The sequence below is a fragment of the Amaranthus tricolor genome, chromosome 4, assembly GCF_026212465.1.
Source record: "Amaranthus tricolor cultivar Red isolate AtriRed21 chromosome 4, ASM2621246v1, whole genome shotgun sequence".
NCBI classification, from domain to species: domain Eukaryota; kingdom Viridiplantae; phylum Streptophyta; class Magnoliopsida; order Caryophyllales; family Amaranthaceae; genus Amaranthus; species Amaranthus tricolor.
The window spans coordinates 3,801,367-3,821,465 of record NC_080050.1 but is presented as its reverse complement, the minus strand read 5'-3'; the positions used below and the strand labels follow the sequence as shown (position 1 = coordinate 3,821,465).

General features: G+C 35.9%; 2 protein-coding genes across 2 annotated transcripts; both read right to left on the bottom strand.

Annotated features, from left to right (window-relative positions):
• Positions 1-759: 759 nt before the first annotated feature.
• LOC130810291 (transmembrane 9 superfamily member 1-like) lies at positions 760-11,023 on the bottom strand. Its single transcript, XM_057676295.1, has 13 exons — positions 10,910-11,023; positions 10,684-10,778; positions 7,003-7,195; positions 6,769-6,873; positions 6,528-6,545; positions 6,324-6,421; positions 6,069-6,221; positions 5,791-5,925; positions 5,534-5,700; positions 5,201-5,295; positions 4,684-5,057; positions 1,446-1,719; positions 760-1,140 (listed from the first exon to the last, which is right to left on the bottom strand). The coding sequence occupies exons 2-13, from the start codon at positions 10,774-10,776 to the stop codon at positions 1,073-1,075; spliced, it is 1,773 nt and encodes a 590-aa protein (XP_057532278.1). The 5' UTR covers positions 10,777-10,778; positions 10,910-11,023; the 3' UTR covers positions 760-1,072.
• A 912-nt stretch (positions 11,024-11,935) lies between these two features.
• LOC130810501 (transmembrane 9 superfamily member 1) lies at positions 11,936-19,991 on the bottom strand. The gene is made up of 12 exons (XM_057676589.1): positions 19,586-19,991; positions 16,147-16,339; positions 15,938-16,042; positions 15,771-15,788; positions 15,585-15,682; positions 15,345-15,497; positions 14,813-14,947; positions 14,566-14,732; positions 14,256-14,350; positions 13,791-14,164; positions 13,430-13,703; positions 11,936-12,518 (listed from the first exon to the last, which is right to left on the bottom strand). Exons 1-12 carry the CDS (start codon positions 19,679-19,681, stop codon positions 12,451-12,453), a joined length of 1,776 nt encoding a protein of 591 aa, XP_057532572.1. The 5' UTR covers positions 19,682-19,991; the 3' UTR covers positions 11,936-12,450.
• Between the last annotated feature and the right edge of the window lie 108 nt (positions 19,992-20,099).

The window sequence follows — 20,099 nt, the reverse complement described above, 5'->3', positions numbered from 1 at the left end:
TTCCAAATCTCAGGTTTGGGAATTTCACGCTTACTTTTGGAATAAAGTTGAAACTTTTACCATTTTGTTCATTTTTTTGATAAATTGTCTTATACATTTCAAATTTTCACTAAATCTACTAATTTAAATTTAGAGCCTCATTGTAATTTATCCTTTTGAAAATTAGTAAACAGGACGAATATTTGTCTCCCTAAGACAATATTAGACTCTCACTTTCTAAACACTACTACTACATCATATAACTGATATAAAGGTATTAGACGTCAGAGACACTGCCGCAGGGGCCACTCCAAAGTTCTTGTTAGCGGGAATTTCATAGTTTTTGGGCCAGGCCAACCATCATATTACCACGACAACCGCCCCAATTTCCAAAGGTATTTGATAGTTTCCTATTTCTACAAGGAACGATCTATATTATATGTAATTTAGACTTGTTCGAAACATGCAAGAGTTTGAGTGATGTGTTTTTATTCACATCATCTATAGTTTCCAAAGAATTGTAGCGATATGATGATGATGTATGGCCGTATGGGCATATTATCATTTTGAAAGCAAATGAAATATTGAAATTAGAGTTGAATGCATAAACCATAAATTAGTCCCAATAATCATCCACACAAATGATCTTTCACCATTCCTTCTGATTATCTACCATCTAAACCCGTAAATTTTAGAAAATTTTTATTAATGAGAAATGAACATTCCTTCCAAATCATCGAAAAACGTCACTTAAAAAAAAAGGGTAAAATTTGAAACAAGTTTGGTTACTCCCAAGATTGCAGGGGAACAAATAACAGTAAAAATTTTAGAGCCAGCCATAGCATCTCATTACAATGTAAGGGGACTAAAATTACAGTGAAAACTTGGATATCCAGGGAACCAAACAAAATGGTGCACATTCCCATAACCATTCTACTGTCTCTATCAACTATTTCAATTCAATCATCTCATCATCTAACATTTTCTTGCATACAGAATCTTACCAATAACTGATCATTGGAAATAGGATCCAATCACCAGGCGATTGATTCGATCAGCAAAAAAGATAACCTTACACTGGATGATCAACTCGCTAATCGCATTTGATGTTCCTGTATATCCTCCATACGAAAAGACTGGAACCCAGGTAGCCAACCGCTCCTATACATACGTACCAAGTTAGTCACGAGTTTTTTTTGTGAAAATTTATGAAAGGCTAACTATGGGCAGACTCTTTGGCCGCATCCTCCTTTATGGGTATTGGTTACCGCCTTCCTTCCCTCCCTAGACCCTGATCATAGTTTCCTATAGGCGAGATACATATGATGACATGAAACGCTAACTAATCTCATCGTAAAATAACATCGTAAGCATTTACTTCGAAATGTTTCCCGATTGACTAATGCAAATGTGTAGAATTAGCTAGAAGAAAGAATGTACTTCGATGTATATTAGACTGAACTTACCACAAAGGATTCCCAGGCCAAGACAGAACATCATAGTGTAGCCGAAGTAAAAGCTGGTCTGGAAGAAGCCTGACATCTTGGTCTTGACATGATAGTAATAGATAGAGTAAAAATAGACGTAAATGGCAGTGGATGCAGCGGAAAAGAATGAGGTCCATTGCCAGTGGTAGTTCTCAGCGTTCAGCAAGAAATATGTTCCCACAATTGTCACACACACGGTGACAATGATCAGAATTAGAAAGACGAGTAGCATGAAGCCGTAAACATAGTACACCTGAAGGGAAACAGCACAAGTAATCCATAAAAATGAAAGAATAACTTAACAGAAATTTTGGAAAACCAACCCACTAGTATAAAAGTTAACAAAAATATAATTAGCAACATAAGGAGCAAATCACTTTAGTCAACAAAAGGGGGCCAAGGGAAGTTAGGTCAAAATTTTTCAATGGTTAGAAAGGGATAAAACGCGTTTTGCTATAATTCATAATTCTTTCCATCTTTCTACCAACATCCTCAGGCAGACCTCAGCTTTGACAAAATTAACGGGCTTGACCCTTTAAAAAGGGAGGTCACTGGAATTTGTTGGAGTTCTGCCCCATTGCACACCTCTAACCACAACTAAAACCCACTCTCTAAGTTTACGAGGCTCCTTCCAGCAAGCATCTCATGTCACACCACATATATCTCCTCATCACCATCATATGCCCTCTTACACTCTCCTTTCACCTTTCTCCATCCACTCCAGTTGCCAACACTATACCAGATTTAGATTTTCAAACCTAATAAGTTACCATGATGTCAGCCAAGAGGTCCAAGACAACATTGTCATTCCATTGTCATTAGTGGCTGCAAAAATCATCTCTCTGTTCTTCTATATAGCAGATTTGTGTCTTTGTGCTGGTAAGGGGTCCACTGTTTCTCTTTTGGATAATCTTTCTCCATCTAAAACTATTGTACACAGCACATGTTGCAGCAGTTGCTTTCATTGTAGAGTTTGGCATTTTTCTTATGGTAACTGTGGTGTAGTTTTGATGGGGAAGATTTTATAGTGAGGTGTAAATGACAGGTGATGGTTTGAAAATGTGAAACTGGTTTGAAAATGACAACCAGTATTGAGGGATAAACAAACTTGGCGGGCAGAATTGGAGGATCACATTTCCTTACTCGAGATGGGAGCAGCATGCCCAGCAAAGTGACCACTATGGGTGAGTGACCTCTTTTGTGAAGAGTGCAACACTACGGCAAAAAACGAAGGAAACAAAACTTAAGAGAAAACAGTTGTGAGGAAGAGACGGGTTTAGAAGTATTGGGGAACCGAAGAACCATTCTGTACTAGTGTACAAGAGCTTCAAGGGAAAAGTAATTAGATCCCTGTTCCATTAGATGGTTTTACTTGCTGAAGTTATACTCGCAACCATATTTTTGAAGCACCTTACGGCCCAAAATCAGCACCCAATACCCCATCACACCTCCCGAAAACAACACAAAATCTAAAGCGATGTTTCTCCATTACCACTTCTCACCTCACCTCCCGAAAATCACATTACCCTGATGAAAGAGACCCTTGAAAAAAACCACCACACATCTTGGAGCAACCATCAGGTCCACTTGATTAATGTCATGAACAACAAACTAACCAAGAACTAATAAGCTTGCCGATACTGTCATCACCAAAAGGAGAGAGAACCATTGACAAAGGATTTAAAATTTTCCATTCACAACTTATGCGCGATAGCAACTTGGACTAGTGAGCGGAGTAGTCTAGCACGCGAACTAGGAGAAGAGGTTGATAAAAGATTGAACTCTCTGAAGGGAGATCCGGTAAACATTTGGTTCAAGAATGTTTCCATGTCCAAAGTGGTTATTGCAATTGCCAGCTTACTAAAATTCCTTAGCTCAGTATAGTTTTTCCAATTAATCTAAATGGTTGTAGATGAGTTTGGGTATTGACTAAGAGATTATCCTCTAACACAACGACAAAAGAATGTTTAATAACCATAGTGACTGAGTGCTATAATGATTAATTAGAAAGGGATTCTAAGGATCAACAGTAAGACTAGTTCAAGTGAAGAACTAACAAGGTACTTTCTTCCATCAATTATTACACGATATTAAAGTTTAAAGCCCTGTTTACAATTTTCTCATACAAATCCCTCCATTCTGTAGTATAAGTACAATTATATATTAAAATCATCTTTTTTCTCATCAATTTTAACCCGTTACTTCTCTGCTACATAGCTAGAGATTTTAACTTGCTCATTAACATAATGAGAGCAATATGAATTAATAGTCGTGTTGCAATGGTGGAAGGCATTGGAGGTAAAAGGAACAAAGAATATTAGGGTGGGTGAAAAGGCAACAACAATTTATCACCTCAATGCTATTAAATAGCTGATATAGCCATATAGGGTAGATATACGCAACCTCACTATTGTGATAACAAGGAGGTTGTTTACGATCAAACCTTACTAGGAAGCATTTGAACCTTCACATAAATAAGTGCTCACGAATCACGATTAATATGTCATTTTATTATAGACCATTATAATTCAAAATCAAAATATTATAAATCTTCGGCCCCATCGAGAATGGACAAAAGAGGGAATATTAGATTTTTATCTCTCAAACACCAAAAACAGAGTTCAGGAAACTTTTCTCTTCACTAACCAAACAAAATGGGGCGGTGAAGTAATTGGTCATCTTCATGTTTACCAAGATGTGGGTCATCCTCATGTTTACCAAGATTTGGGTCATCTTCAACCTCTCCCGCTCCTTTATAGAGAGCGGGAGACTGAGAGAAAGAGAGAGAAATATACAGAGAGAAAACATGAGCCTTGCTGTTGCTGACTTTTCGTAACTAAGCAAACGCAAGCAACTACAACAATGTACGACTTACAAGCAAGATAGTAGAGGAAAAGAAAGTGGATGTAGCATTTGCGTACAAGATACAACACTGTACAGAAAGAGAAGCATAAACAGAGCAATACGTTCTGACTAATGTCCCCCATTCTGTGAGAAGGTGTGGAAAGTGCAAATCCAAGCCTGCCTTGAGCCTTGGAGTTTTGAGGAAATGGTTTTAAAAATATAATTTGTTAAATCAAACATCATACCTAAATTTACCAAATCAAACACCCTCAGACCCTTCTAAGAATGGGGAATCAAGCATTTTAAATAACAGGAATGGAGAGTAATAATGGTGATACATATACTGCAAAAACAAGAATTTAGGAGTGTATACCTTGTAATTCCAAAAGGACGTGAAGACAAAATACATCTCAATGAAAATACTTCCAAAAGGAAGCAATCCGCCCATCAGAGATATGACGGATGGTGTTAGATACCACTTCTTTTCTGGAATAGGTCTTGGAATAGTCTTCACTCGGCATGGATTATTAGGTGCACCACTCCAGTTTCTTCCAACGACTGTCCCAAGAAGTGCGAGTGGGAAGGAGATAAAAGCCCAAATGACAAATACTACTACCATAGTCCCAAAGGGAATAGCAGCTAGAGATCCGTAGAATATAGCGATAGTGTTCAGAATGAATCCAATCCCAAAGCACATAAATGGGAAAAGGGAAGCAGTTAGAATCATAGCCTTTATCCAATTTTTACCTGAAAAGAGAAAAAAATAAAAGTAATCAATAGCATTAATACGAAACACCCAAGAATACCCAAAAAAAATTCCCCCAACCATGACACGTACACACCAAAAAAAGAAAGCAAATAGTAAATATCAGGCAAGATCTGTGACATACCACCATTACGAGAATACATGCCACCACTGACATATCCTGATATGAATGATGTGAAGGCATAACATACAATGAAAGTCGTGACAATAGCTCCCCTCCTGTAAGGATAAATTAAATTCAGAAATCATTTAAAATCAGTCACTACAAACATTTTAGAATGCTATATGTCGTGACAAAAATTAAAGATAAACACTGGAAGAAAAATACAGCCAATAGCAACTACTTGCCTATTGTAGGCAAATATGTCTGCTCAGCAGACTTATAAGTTGACAAAGGCTGCAATATATGGTAATTTCAATGATAAAGGTTTACATATAAAGTCATTCATTAACATACCCTATATACAGCATTCCGACAATGGCCAGAATGATGACAAGGAGAATAAGAGTTGCCAGTTGAGCTCCAGTACCAATAACAGCTGAAAGCAGAGCTAAATAACGAGGAGGTCGGAAAACATCTCCATGAACAAGTTTCCAACCAGACTCTTCGTTTACATCCCTTTCCTGATGATCCAATGTATTATAAGCTTTAGTTGAAGACTTCAAACACTAGGGTATATATAGTCACCAGAAACATAGTCAGAAAAGGCTTACCAGGCTTTCCAAGTCATCGTCTTCCCTAGCATACTTGGCATAATCATTTCTAAGAGTCCTCATCAATATCATTGAAACTAAACCAGTCAGGAAGATGACCATCATGAAGGAATTGAAAATGGAGAACCAATGGATCTGCAACACGCAAAGCTTCCTTGTTAAGGACATCTTAAGCAAATAGGTTACATACTTGCATGTATATTGATAGTACAAGAATTAATAACTTAACCTAACATATAACACAAAAAAAGTTGTTCAGAAAATGTTGAAGCAAATACCTGATGCTCAAAAAAGGGGTAATCCAAGTATACATCAAATCGCCTTCCAAAGGTAACGTCTGTAGGCATCCATTTCACAGAATATGTCATGTCATACACCTTTCCGTCTACTAGTGTCTTAGCACCATCTTGGGTGAGATTAACATGGATGATCTGCACAAAGGGGAGTTACAAAAAGATCGTCTCCAAAGAAAAATATAATCAAACGAGAAAAATGCCAACTACAAGGAAGGGACATTATAAAATATAGTTTACTTGATTTCCATTGTATTTGATGATGAAGTTTCTATGTGTGTATAACATGGGCTTAACATTTTCGCTGTTTTTTTCAGGACGAAGCTCTCCCACAAAACCTACACATAAAAACATTTTTTTTGGAAACAGAAGCAAATAAGTAACAAAAATTGTATTTTACTAGCAAAGCTGATATTATGATACAGAATACTAATAAAAACATACCCCATAGAGGTAAACCATCTGAAGTGAATCGATCAGCCAATTGCCACAAAATTTAGAGAAAAATGTCATCATAGAGTAGTCAAAAATCAAAATTGATAATGATGGAGCAAGACAAAAACATAATATAGTAGAGGTGAGAGTCTCAAACTTGAACAAAAACCTCCTTTTGTTATACAGATGGAAAAGATCAAAAGATTATAATGCAATAATTTCATTGAGCCAACTTGAATACATGACGTACCAATGAACAACTCAAACCAGTATGAATTCTCGATTGCATCTCTGAATTGAGTAGCTTTTGACTGGTCAAGTTCAAGTTCACAAATAGATACCCTATCAAGATTTTCTGCCAAGAGAAAATGTTACTGATGTCATGTTTTGTTATCTTCCTCTCTCAAGAACACCTAATTATTAGAAAGTTGTAGAGAAAATCATAAAAAAAATTAATACAACAGCATTTTATAGACATACATACTTTTAAATTTAATTTCAATGCCGCTGTCAACAAGTTCATTCCCACCAAGAACCTCACCAAGGCCTCCCCACCGGTGGGCAACCTTGCCCTGAGGAGGGCAAAATGGAAGGCTGAAGTAGTTGTAGGTTTCTTGGGGATTGTTGTATGGACCAACCTTGTTCACCCAAAGGACTACAGACTCATCTGGCTCGTACTACAAAAACACAGAAGTAACAAAGGCTTATCAACTCTTTATTAGACACAGCAAATAAGTAAACAGAAAAAGACATCAATACGACAATACAAAAGTATGAACATGGTTCATTCCCGTATATACACAGTGAAGCACCAAAACATATCACACAGAAGATCAATAGATCAAGTTTATCCAACATAAAATGTTTTCCATAGAATCAATACAGAATCAAAAGCATATTTCATCTCCATTAGCCTGAAGTATTGAACATCAATACAGTATCAAACGCATTTTTCAGCTGTTCATAGTATCAAACAATCGGTCTCACATCTCCATGCCATAATGGACACTAAACAGCAGAGCAACATAGTAAAGTTTATCCATTGTTAAAAAATTTCAGAAATAGGCGTGCTGCCCTCGCATCACCTTTGATAGAAAAAACATCACTGCACTGATGCAGTGATCAAAAACTGTAATAATAAATTCTTTTATGTGCTTTTTACATTATCAAATAATTCTACTTATGCAAATTATGTTGGTCTTTGCGATTGTTTGTCACATGGCATATAAGCAGAAACATCCTGACGACTCAGAAAAGCAATATTGGAACTCGGAATACCAACTTTTGTACCCCAATACACATAATTTTCCCTTAACAAGGTGTGATGGTTCTCCCGCTCTCAGCCACTCTAATACTTCACCAAGTGTCATTGTCACGCATCAAAGAATCAAGTTACACCATGCCCAATCTCCCTCCCGTTTCTTCTCCCTAACTATGAAATAAAAAACCCTCACTATAGCCAAAAATATATACACACACACATTCCATTAACCCCGATGCCACCAATGGATCCCACCTGGGGTGGGGTTTGGAAAGGTCGGATGTATGCAACCTTACCCTTATTAATGATAAAACTAACAAAGTGGTTATTTCTAATTGACCCTTAGTAGCAAACGTCGTGTGAAACTTCACATAAAATATATTTATTTCACACAAGCATTTGCAATAAAACCAAAATCACCAGTATCAACTACAATGAATCCACAAGGAGAGCAACAGGGGAGTTTTCTGGACACCTAAAACTGGATATATCTCCCAAGAAAGAAGGTATTAGGAGAAATAGTCATTTTAATAGTACATCAAACATAACATTGCATACAACCCAGTTACATGGAATATAAAACCCAAAAATCAGAACACCAACAAAACTTCGCCACAAGAATGAGTTTGCTATAAAATATGATGCATCAACGTGATTAAATTCCTCTTATTCTTATTCTTAAACATATTTTTAACACGGGTTTTTCAGTCTAAGTAACAACGATGCCAAAGCCTTAATCCCAATCTTAAGATTGGGTCGCCTACATGAACCATTTATCAAAATCAGCCCAATGGTCGTGCACATGAATTCTCCTTATATATTCATTCCGATTAAAATAATTCCGTTTTTCTTAAGGCAAGAGCTCTAAAGAAATCTCATGATACAAAAGTGAAATAAGAAGCTCACATAACAATCTCTAACTAAATTCCGTTTCGACCAAGTTCAACATGTAGAACACAAAGATACAAATTTGAAAGTATTAAGCATTAAGCAATTAAAAAGTTTTCCCTAAGGAAAAATTACCCTGAATAATACGAACTTTTACTGATTTCCCAATAATAATATGAACTTTCAATTAACCATGAATAATACGAACTTTGACATATGTTTTCCGCTGGTATACTAAATTACCTGTAACCGGATGTGCTGAGCTCTTTTTAAAAAAAATTTTTTTTTATAAAATTAAGGAAAAAAAAGAGCCAGCTCCCTCTTCCTCACGCAGTACCAGCATCTTCCTCACGTAGCTTTCTCCCTCTTCACAAACCTTCAGCCAACTCCATTGAATCTCTCTCGTTCTGATTTCTGTATATTTATGTAATTACTCCCTTGAGTTTTTTTCTTCATATGTTTCTCATTTTGGTTGTATTTTCTTTTCACTCTTGTGTTTTAGTTGTAGGGTTAAGGTTTTGTCATTGTTGTTGTTGGTCTCACTTTCTTTGTATTTTGTTTTCACTCTTTTGATAGATTTTGTGTGTATGTGATTGTATCTTTAAAGCATGGTGATACGATTTTTGAAAGTCTACCTTCCAACCATATCTATATTTTGTCCTTCCTCAATCTTCCATGAGCAAAATCTAGTGTTGTAATTCAGTCAGAATCAATCCTCGATCCAAGCTGAAGGGAAATTGATAAATTTGATTAAAAAATCTGACTTTGAGCAGGAGGGGACAGAGTTGGATTTAAGAAAACTCGGACATGATTCTGACAATGGATAGAAGCTTATCTTAGCTTTGCTAAAAATTAGCCTCTATTTATTATGGAATTGATTTGATTATTTTTCCACAATTGATTGAATTTGAGCTGAAGACTATAGGCTTTTGATTCTAAAAGGCTAATACAAATGCATTCTATTGATCTATTCACTCAAATGTCACACTTATGAAATTTGTTGTAGTTGTAAATTAGAGTAGATTAGCTCCTATTTACAGGAGCATATTGAAAATTATATCTTTGGGGCAGATTGATATTAGACCTTTATTCAGAGGATATTTGGATTAGGCATAATATTATCTGGGCAGGAACTGTGATTATGCAGGCTAGTATTCTTGTAAATAAAATTTGTTGAATGTAATAATATGGCTGGAAGTTTTATGTTTTTATGTTGTGCTTTTTATGGAGCTCAATGACTTGGTGCAAACTGGAAACAAGCAATAGACATGAATCAGGTTGCTGCCTGCTTGTAATGGCTTTTGTTATACCATTGTAATGGTATAAAAATGAAAGAGCAAAGTGAGGAAATGAGGAAGATGAAGGCTGCTGACCTGCTGTCCAGTATCTGATGAAGGAAATGAGGAAGTGACCTTTTCTCCCGGTTATAAACCGGTCAGGTATACCAGCGGAAAACACATGTCAAAGTTAGTATTATTCATGGTTAATTGAAAGTTCATATTATTGTTGGGAAATCAGTGAAAGTTTGTATTATACTTGTTGGGAAATCAGTGAAAGTTTGTATTATTCAGGATAATTTTCCTAAAAAAAAAAAAATAAACTAAGGATGAAATGCAAGGACTTGAATCTATCAAATGCTTATGCAGTACATCACCTCAATTCTCACTTTTATTTCTTTTCAAAACTATTTTTAAATTCCATTAAAATCCATTAGCTTAAGGCGTCCAAGATCATAACGCCGAATCCAAATCCCCAATTTTTTTCAACAATTTCACAATTTAACTAAATGGGCACCCAATAACCAACAAAACAATGCAATTCGATACTAATTTCAACACAATTCTAATTTTCAATCCAATAGTTGAACAACAACAAACAAACGAAACTGCAAAGACTGAGATCTAAGCTAAAACCCAGTTCAGAAAGCACACCAAATGTTCAATTAAACAAGAAACTAAAACAAAACACAAAGATTATACATTTATTTAACCCTCAAAAGAAACGTGGTGTACCAACCTTGTGATCTGACTCAGAGGCAAAAGATTGCCCAGAAAAGAGAAAAAAGATGAGGAAGAAGGTAAAGACGATGGATCCAACGGTGGTGGGCATGGCTGAAAATAGAAAATCAGGCCAAAATCAATGGTGGAGATCTATAAGAGACTGTGAAAATGGTGGGAAAAATGAGTAGTGGGTATTTATGGGGTGGTGGTGGTAGTGTAGCTGAGCAAGAAACAGTACTCACCTTCGTAGACCTCTCTCAAATCTTGGAGGTGAAGATGAAGAAGAGAGAAAAACCATGTGGGGTTGATTTAATTGACCTATGTCATAGATTTCACCTTCTTTTACTTGCAATTTGCAAATGTATCTTCATAGTAATATGGACTATTTTTTTTATTGGAAATAATTCTTTTAGAAATAAGTTAATTGTAATTGGTCGGATTTTTAGGGATTTACTTTTGATAAATATTTTTCGTTTATTCTAGAGATTCGATTTTTATATGTTATTTTTTCCATAGGTTTATCGGTTTTCTTAACATATTATAGTAGGTTATATTAAAAATTTACCACATGTTTAATTATTATTGATCGTTATCATTTAAAGTAGAAAAAAATAAAAGAAAAGTTTGAACTAAAAGAAAATTAAAATAAGAACAAAAAATTTTAAATAAACTTTTTTTAAAGTAAATCTTTTATCGCTAATTGTCACAACCGTCCACTCATTATTAGTACCACCACATATCCACCTACTATAAGACCACCACCCTCCCCTTCCCCTGCGCCACCCATCATCCCCTTCTCTTTTCCTAAGCTAACTCTAAAAATGCGTAAAGATGATGGCGTGACATATTTTTGAATTTCTTCTTTATTTGTAAGTTGACCTTTTTCCTTGGTCTTTTTTAGGTGCAACATGCTTCTTCATCTTCTAATATTCTTCTTCTCATTTTCATTTCAATGGCTATGAATCATCCCATACCTCTAGAAATTTGGTTGTGATGGTGATTTTGCTGAGTTAAGAACAATTCGAGTTGGACTTATTTATGGAAAATAATTATATGGTTATCCTAATGGTGGTAAAATAAATTTGCTAAGCTAAAGCTAATGGTTGAAGAAATTATACAATCGCGTTTTGGTGTGATGAAGTTTCATGGCAACAGTTTGTAATTGTTCGTCAGTTGAGCCAAAACAACAGCTTTTAACAAGGCATTACATAACTTAACGTGTGAAATCATCATTCATGACGGGCCAATCTTTGTCCACTCTTTTGAAATGTTGCAAGGGAAAATGTCATTTTCAATAGCAAAATCAAAAAGACAGATAGGGTATATGATTACTTATGCAAGATATTTAAAAACCCACACTTTCTTTTCAGTTTCTTCCTTTTTGGGAAATAACTGAGATTGAGAACTCTTGTCAATCTTGTAGGAATACATATACTCCCTCTAGGAAGTCTATAAGAATGAGTCATATAGTGCTCTCTTATAGGGACAGAGGGAGTATTACGGTATGAGAAAGAAACAAAATGTATTGGCCAAAATCCCATATCTTTCATTGCAGTATAACAGCTAGAGTTGCAATGAAAATTTTGCATGTTGTGTGACAAAAAAGTACATATTCTCACAAAGCTTAGCTTCGCCATATCTATCCTAAAAATCCATATTTCCGAACTTGATGAAGCAATTCTCTGGTATCCATTGCCCGAACAGGAATCAACTTTCCAAGTTTGTAACAGCAACAGATTTAACATAATGCAAGTATGTATTTGGTTAGGAGACGCTGCATAAATTAGTCGCACTTTATGTTTCTGTAGATCCTTCGTACAAAAAGATTTGAGCCCAGGAATCCAACTGCCCCTGATATTCAAAGGATTATATGAGTGGAGTTCATCAAAGATTTGATTCAAGATTAATGCATCATAGATAAATTCTAAGACAAGACGCTCTAGGCGACCCTAATGATGTAAACTAAACCAGAATTCATTCATGTCCGACTACGTGACCGGCCTCTTCATTTCACCTTAAGCACCAACTGTTAAATTTAGCTAGACTTATTGTGGATGGAAGCATATTACCTGGGAAACACGAGGTGTATACACTTCATAAGCCAAAAAGATACCATAGTAAAATCATATGGCAATGGGAGGAAAGAGTTATAAAGTGAACACATCATCTTAATTCATCTATGTGAGACAAACCATCCCAACATCCCCTCACATGCAAACCCCCATCAAGTTCGCATATGGGAGTAATCAAGTAGGGTAGAAACGTCATTCTTTTCAAACCTATCATTTTAATTTTTGACCGAACCATTGGCTCTGATACCATGCTAAATTGAGTTTGACTTATTGTAAACATAAGGTGCACACACTTCATAAGTCATATGGTTATGGAATGGTATCTCCTTGGCTAATGAAGTGTGTGCACCTTATGTTTCTCCAATTATATGTAGGCATTGACAACAAGTCCAGCTCAATTTAACATCAGCTATATTCAGAACTTCCGGGCGCTGACATGTGTAGGGAAAAAATGACACAAAAAAGGACAAGGGTAACAATAACATAGAACACAAACAAGCCCATGGCCCTGCATCAATGTCGCATGATCCGATGACCTTCTCATGAATAGAAAAAAGCAAATTATGGCTTGTTTTGGGTCTATTTTTGGGCCAATTTGGGCGAATGGCGAATTCAAAAGCGAATGATGTTACATTGCCCGTATAATAATCTCCAATTTTAGTGAGATGAATGGAGGTTTAAGAAACTTACCGCAAAGAATCCCTAACCCCAAGCAGAACATCAACGTGTAACCAAAATAAAAGCTGATCTGGAAAAATCCGAACATCTTGGTCTTCACATGATAATAGTAAATTGAGTAAAGGTAGACATAGATAGCGGTGGAAGCAGCAGAAAAGAATGAAGTCCATTGCCAGTGGTAGTTTTCGGCATTCAGTAAGAAATATGTCCCCACAATTGTCACGCAGACAGTAACAATTATGAGAATCAAGAATACGAGGAGCATGAAACCATAAACATAGTAAACCTGTAAGTTGCAACTCGGTGTTATAAAGGAGCAGCAGAACAAAATTACAAAAGCAATAAACAATAAGGCGGATAGGAAAAAAAGTACCTTGTAATTCCAGAAAGACGTGAAAACAAAATACATCTCAATGAAGATGCTTCCAAAGGGAAGCAATCCTCCCATAAGAGATATCACCGACGGAGTTAAATACCATTTCTTTTCAGGAATAGGCCGAGGGATAGTCTTAACCCGACATGGGTTGTTTGGAGCTCCACTCCAGTTTCTTCCGATGACAGTGCCAAGGAGTGCAAGAGGAAAGGAGATAAAAGCCCAAATGACAAATACTACAACAATAGTCCCAAAGGGAATGGCAGCCAGAGATCCATAGAATATAGCAATAGTGTTCAAGATGAACCCAATACCAAAACATAAGAATGGGAAAAGAGAGGCTGTCAATATCATTGTCTTTATCCAGCTTTTACCTGACAAGACAGAATACCCATCAATGATTTTTAAAGCAGTAAATTATGGTAGAGGGGATGGTTTGTTTAGGTTCCAGAACAGTTTACACACCACCATTTCGAGAGTACATTCCACCGCTTACATAACCGGATATGAACGATGTCAAGGCATAACAAACAATGAATGTTGTAACAATGGCTCCCCTCCTGAAATAAAAAGAATAGAGCTATTTTAGAAAGCCTTGCACTGAAAAACAGATCGACAGAGCAAAATTCCAACAGCTTTTAAAAAGAAACGATCAAAGTTGTTCAATTCGTTAGTCTCGTAATGGCTAATGGAGCAAAACAGTTATGTATTAAATAGCCTAGTCATAAACACAGCAGGGCCAGATGACTTTGATTCGCAAGCCAGTCATACACACCCTATATAAAGCATTCCAACAATGGCCAAAATGATGACAAGGAGAACCAGAGTCGCCAGCTGTGCCCCAATACCAACAACAGCTGAAAGCAGAGCTAAACCACGAGGAGGACGGAAAATATCCCCATGAACAAGTTTCCAACCAGACTCTTCACTTACATCCCTTTCCTAATCATAAAATCCAAGATCAGAAGAAGTTAGCAATTTAGTGAGGTACTACATACAGAAACAGCAGAAAAGAGGCTCACCATAGTTTCCAAATCATCATCTTCTCGAGCATACTTGGCATAGTCATTTCTAAGAGTACGCATCAATATCATAGATACCAGCCCAGTCAAGAAGATGACCATCATGAATGAATTGAAGATGGAGAACCAATGAATCTGCCAAAAAAATCTTAGTGTCAAGTCTATGGTCCATATTAAAAGGATGTAAGATCCTAAGAAAAAACTATTATCTTATCTTTTCTATTATTTCTTTTTTGTTTGGGGGGAGGGGTGAATAGTACTCTCTCCATTCTGAAAATATTTGTCGGTTAAACATTTCTATTTCATATTATCTACCACTTAAGCAGTCAATGATTGATTACTAGCGATATTAGGATACTATTCATTAATATATACATACCTTTAAGTGTATTTTGAGATAGAGAGAGAATCAGACTAGTTTCAAAAATTCAAGATTTTGTAAGCCAATTTACTGACAAAAGTGGGACTCTTTAGTTCAGCATGCTAAGAGTAAAACACATATTTGAACTTCAATTAGTTGAGATGTGCGAACCTGGTGCTCAAAGAAGGGATAGTCCAAGTATACATCAAAACGCTTGGCAAAAGTGACATTAGTTGGAATCCAAGTGACGGTGTATGTCAAGTCATACACCTTCTTCTCTTCCACTAGCTTGGTGCCATCCTGAGTGAGATTAACATGAATGATCTGCAAAATATATATCATCTATTTATGACTGGTAATATGGGGTCTAAAGGGAAGCAAAAGATTGATATTTAGGGTATGTGAAGTTGCCTGATTGCCGTTATATTTGATGATAAAATTCTTGTTTGTGTATAGAACATGTTTAGCACTATCCAGATTTTTATCGACATGCATCTCTCCCACAAAACCTGAGTACAAAGGCATTGAGTTAAAGACAATTGAAACGGGAAATAAATATAGAAAATCATGAGCAGCTAGGGAAGAACAGGTGCATACCCCATAATGGTAAATCATCTGGAATTGTTGAGCATCCAGGATAGAAAGATGAAGGAAAATGTATTAGTCATGTTTAGAAAGGCCACAATCAGTGCAATGATGGCGACAGAGGAAACATATAAATAAAAAGGCTGTAATAATTATGCATCTTTGAACTGGTTACATACCGATAAAGAATTCAAACCAGTAAGAATTTTCGATTGCATCTTTGAACTCCTTGACTTTGGTAGGATCAAGTTCAAGTTTACAGATGGTTGTCTTGTCAATATTTTCTGCCAAACAAAAAAGTATAACATCAGTTTAAGTATGACAGCCATAAACAGATGGACAAACCGAACAGTATAACATAATCTCCACGTTTAAAATGAATACTTACTTCCAAACCTGATATCAATTTGGCTATCAATAAGTTCATTTCCACCAAGAACCTCACCCAAGCCACCCCACCTGTGGCCGGAATATCCAGATGGCCGACAAAATGGAAGGCTGTAGTAGTTGTAAGTTTCTTGTGGATTGTTATATGGACCGACCTTGTTCACCCAAAGAGTTACTCGTTCACCTGCTTCATACTAGAAGTACAGAACAGCGATGAGTTTGCAATTTAATGATGGCGTCAAATTATAACAGAAAACTCCATGAACTCATGAAATGTAGAAACAATGAAGCAATGTATATAACTGACCTAGCTAGTAACTACTATATAGAAAAAGGCAATTTTAAATCTAAGATTATAATATTTGAGCCATTATAATCTTTTTTTAATAACGATGGAGACAGAGGACACATCAGATACAAAAAGAGAAAGACACCATCAGTATGAAAGACAAGTATGTAAGCTCCAAATTGTAGACCATACAGTTGACGACAGTGACTGATACAAGTTGTTTCTAATGATGAATACCAACATAACCTGGAGCATAGACACATGCACGAACTACTAACAAAATTAAGTATAGTGCCACAATAAGACATATACCCACTTCAAAAATCAGAAAAGGCAATGCTCACGAGAGAATTAGCACAAAAGAAAAGTTCAATGCTCTAACAATGAAGCTCATTGAACCACTCTATCTTCACGATTTCCTCAAAAACTTAGAATCGTTTCTATAAGCAGAATAGTGCAGTATCAAGTTAGTTGTTCCTCAGAGAATATGCAAGGCAAAGGCGTAGTACAACTATCCATTCCTAGTAAAAGAATGCATAACACCCAACCATTCTAACAGAATCAATACAATCTTTAATCCATTTCTTAAATTGTAGCATTATCCTAAGGGTAATAGTGTACCACTCACACATACCGATGCACTTGTTTCAGATGGAGCATTGTGGAGGGGTTGACGAATTATATAACACTAAACTATACATTACACACATTCCAAATACAAAAAGATAACATGAGCTCGTAGCTTGTGTTTGACAGCAAGGTAACTCAAGATCATTATTAACAATGCCTTGCAATAAATCCTATAAGGAGACCACATTTACAATAAGTCATCCCCCAATAAATACCTTCTCCAATTATACCACCATTCACTACTGAGGGGTCATTGAAATGGGATTTAATTAAGGGCTTGTGGGCTACTAGGTCAAGGGCTAAAATTGTGGGAAAATAAATCACAGGGGAAATTATCCTGACATAAATTTGTTACACTTTCTGCAGTAATGTCATTGTCTACTCACACTTACTTGTCTGACTGTCTCTCTCTCTCTCTCTCATCTTCTGGTTCTATTGCACTTTCAGATTTTCCATGATATCAACCGCTCTTACCCTCTATCTTCAAATTGTATCAACTTCTAGCCACATTAAGTCAAGTTTTCTGCTTCTGTTTCAGAAATTTATGGATTAACCTCTTTACTTTTTTTTATCCATTGAAATTTCAACTGTAAAAGGAATAGATTAAAATCAAAACTAGAATCCAGCATTGCACCCACAACTCAGGTGGCACCAATCAAGACAAGACCACCATATTTCCGGCATTTTGAATCCATAATGGCTATCAATCTGCCAGAGGGAGATGATACCACCATTAGATCAGAAAACCAAGGGGTAGAAGATGGAGATGGTGAAAAGTCAACAGCAACCAGTCAGTGATGAGTAGTCAGCAGTGGTAAGTTGGAGGCTGATTAACACCAAATTGGCAGCCAAGTTCACCGGAAACTTCAAAGAATACAAAGGCTTGAGATTTTTGCAGTGGAGTAAGATAAATATGATAGAAGAAAGAGCATGCTTTTATTGGCAATATATATTATAAAAGTCAAACTATGAAAATGAAGCTATGTGGAGGTAAATTTCAAAGGGAACATGAAGGACAAATAATACAATGGTAAAGAGAAAGAAAAGGGGAGATTATCACCCTTATTTTAGGGGAAAAAGAAGAAAATATTTCCCCTCCAACCTATTAGGGTAAATATCCACCCTTTAAATGAGAAGACGTAATTTCCCCAATCCTCCTTATCCATCACTTTACAATCATTTCTTCCCCTTTCACTTATATCAAACTCTAATAGTCTGCTTTCTTAGTTTGACTTTTATTTGTCTTATAAAGATTTACAAACCATGACCAAAGGAGGAAATAACGTAGGAAAAATCTAACCTCAAGGCGAGGTGAATGATTTATTTCATAAAAGGAGGACTATACTCCATCAACCTTCCCCCTCAAACTAGGTTTCTCAAAAGTCCTAAAAAACTTGCTTCCTCATTGTTTTTCCCTTTCACTAGTCAAAAAGTGTATCGTATAGTACTTTGCAGGGGGCTACTGAATTAGGTAACACTGATTCACATCCATCAATTCACATTTCCAAGGAAATAACAATACAACACAAGCTCATAGCAAATGCTTCAGGGAAATGGTAACTAAATATCATCTACATTAAGTTGTGACTCAAAACCAAGCTCAAGGGGAAACTAGATGGTGTGCTTGAGGTGAATGGCAAGGAAAGAAGGTAGATAAGTGTAGCATGAAAGATGAAGCATCGAAGAGTAGTGCATTGATTGCAGCCCGGGGTGATCGAGCACATATTTGTGCTCATTCAAGCACAATTGTTGTTTTCTTTATACGGGAAATTATTGCCCTAATTCCTCCCCTACTATAGATACCCTAATGTCTTATTTCTACCCACATTTTGAGAGGCATTTAGAGGATTGATTCTCTTGGAAATCACAGTAGGTAGTGGTACTCTTGTTTAGTGTTGGATTCAAGATTGAAATCAAGAACACAAAAGAAACATCAATAATATTGTCTTCAATTGTTTAAGTGGGTTTTATAGACCAAGAACACATTGTGGAATTTTCCAACCTCCCAAATCTTGTCTTTTTCATTGTTATTTCCTAGCAATTTTTCTTATTTTTGTTCCTTTTAACCTTGATGCATTTGGTTTTACAATCTAACCCGATCATAATTCAAAAACTTTAACTATCTTGCATCAACAAAAATAAACTATCTATATCCTGCTAAACATTTCAATATATGGCTGCCAAATATCACAAGATCATGTTAAAAAAACTCCTTGATTTATACAAAATTCAATCAGTTTACCATTATAATAACATTGGAAGACTAACTGAAATAAAAGGCAATAATTTCCGCCAGCAAAACACTCGAACAATGAACATCAATCATTTTCATCCAAATGGGCATCACTCATTTACAAATGAACAGAAAAAATTTAACCCGTGATCATGACATTATACCTATTTTCCTCAAAACCCAAAACTGAGATCTATATATCAGATCAAACCCCGAAATGTGAACAAATCAAACGAACAATGCATCCAAAAAAATCTACAAAAATGAGATTACAACAAACCCATCTACCTTATGATCCGATTCGTTGGCGAAAACAGGCGAAGAGATGAAAATGGCAGTGAAGAAGATGACGAAAAGAATAGATCCGACGGTTGCGGTAGCCATAGTTTCTTTACAAGAGGTCTGAGCTGACGGTCGGATCCGTTAAATAATCGAGAGAAAATTATTTATTAGTTTTTATTTATTCAAAGAAGAAAATTGATTATTCTAGTTGATAATCATCTCTCTCATGGGATTAAATCGTTGTTCAATGTTGGTTGAATTCTTGAACAATTGAAGATGATGCGAGAACTAATGGTAGAAAATGGAAAATGGAAATTGAAAATTGTACTAAAAAAATATGTGTGAACATAACATTTGTGTTGTGGTAGATGTATCCGGTAACTCTCTCACACCATGACTTTTTTTTTTAAATACTAAAATACTCTTTCTATTCAACATACGTGTTTCATTTTATTTTATATTTCTATTTAATATATTTATTTAATTTTTAATATCTCTAATTGTGTATTAATTAAAAATT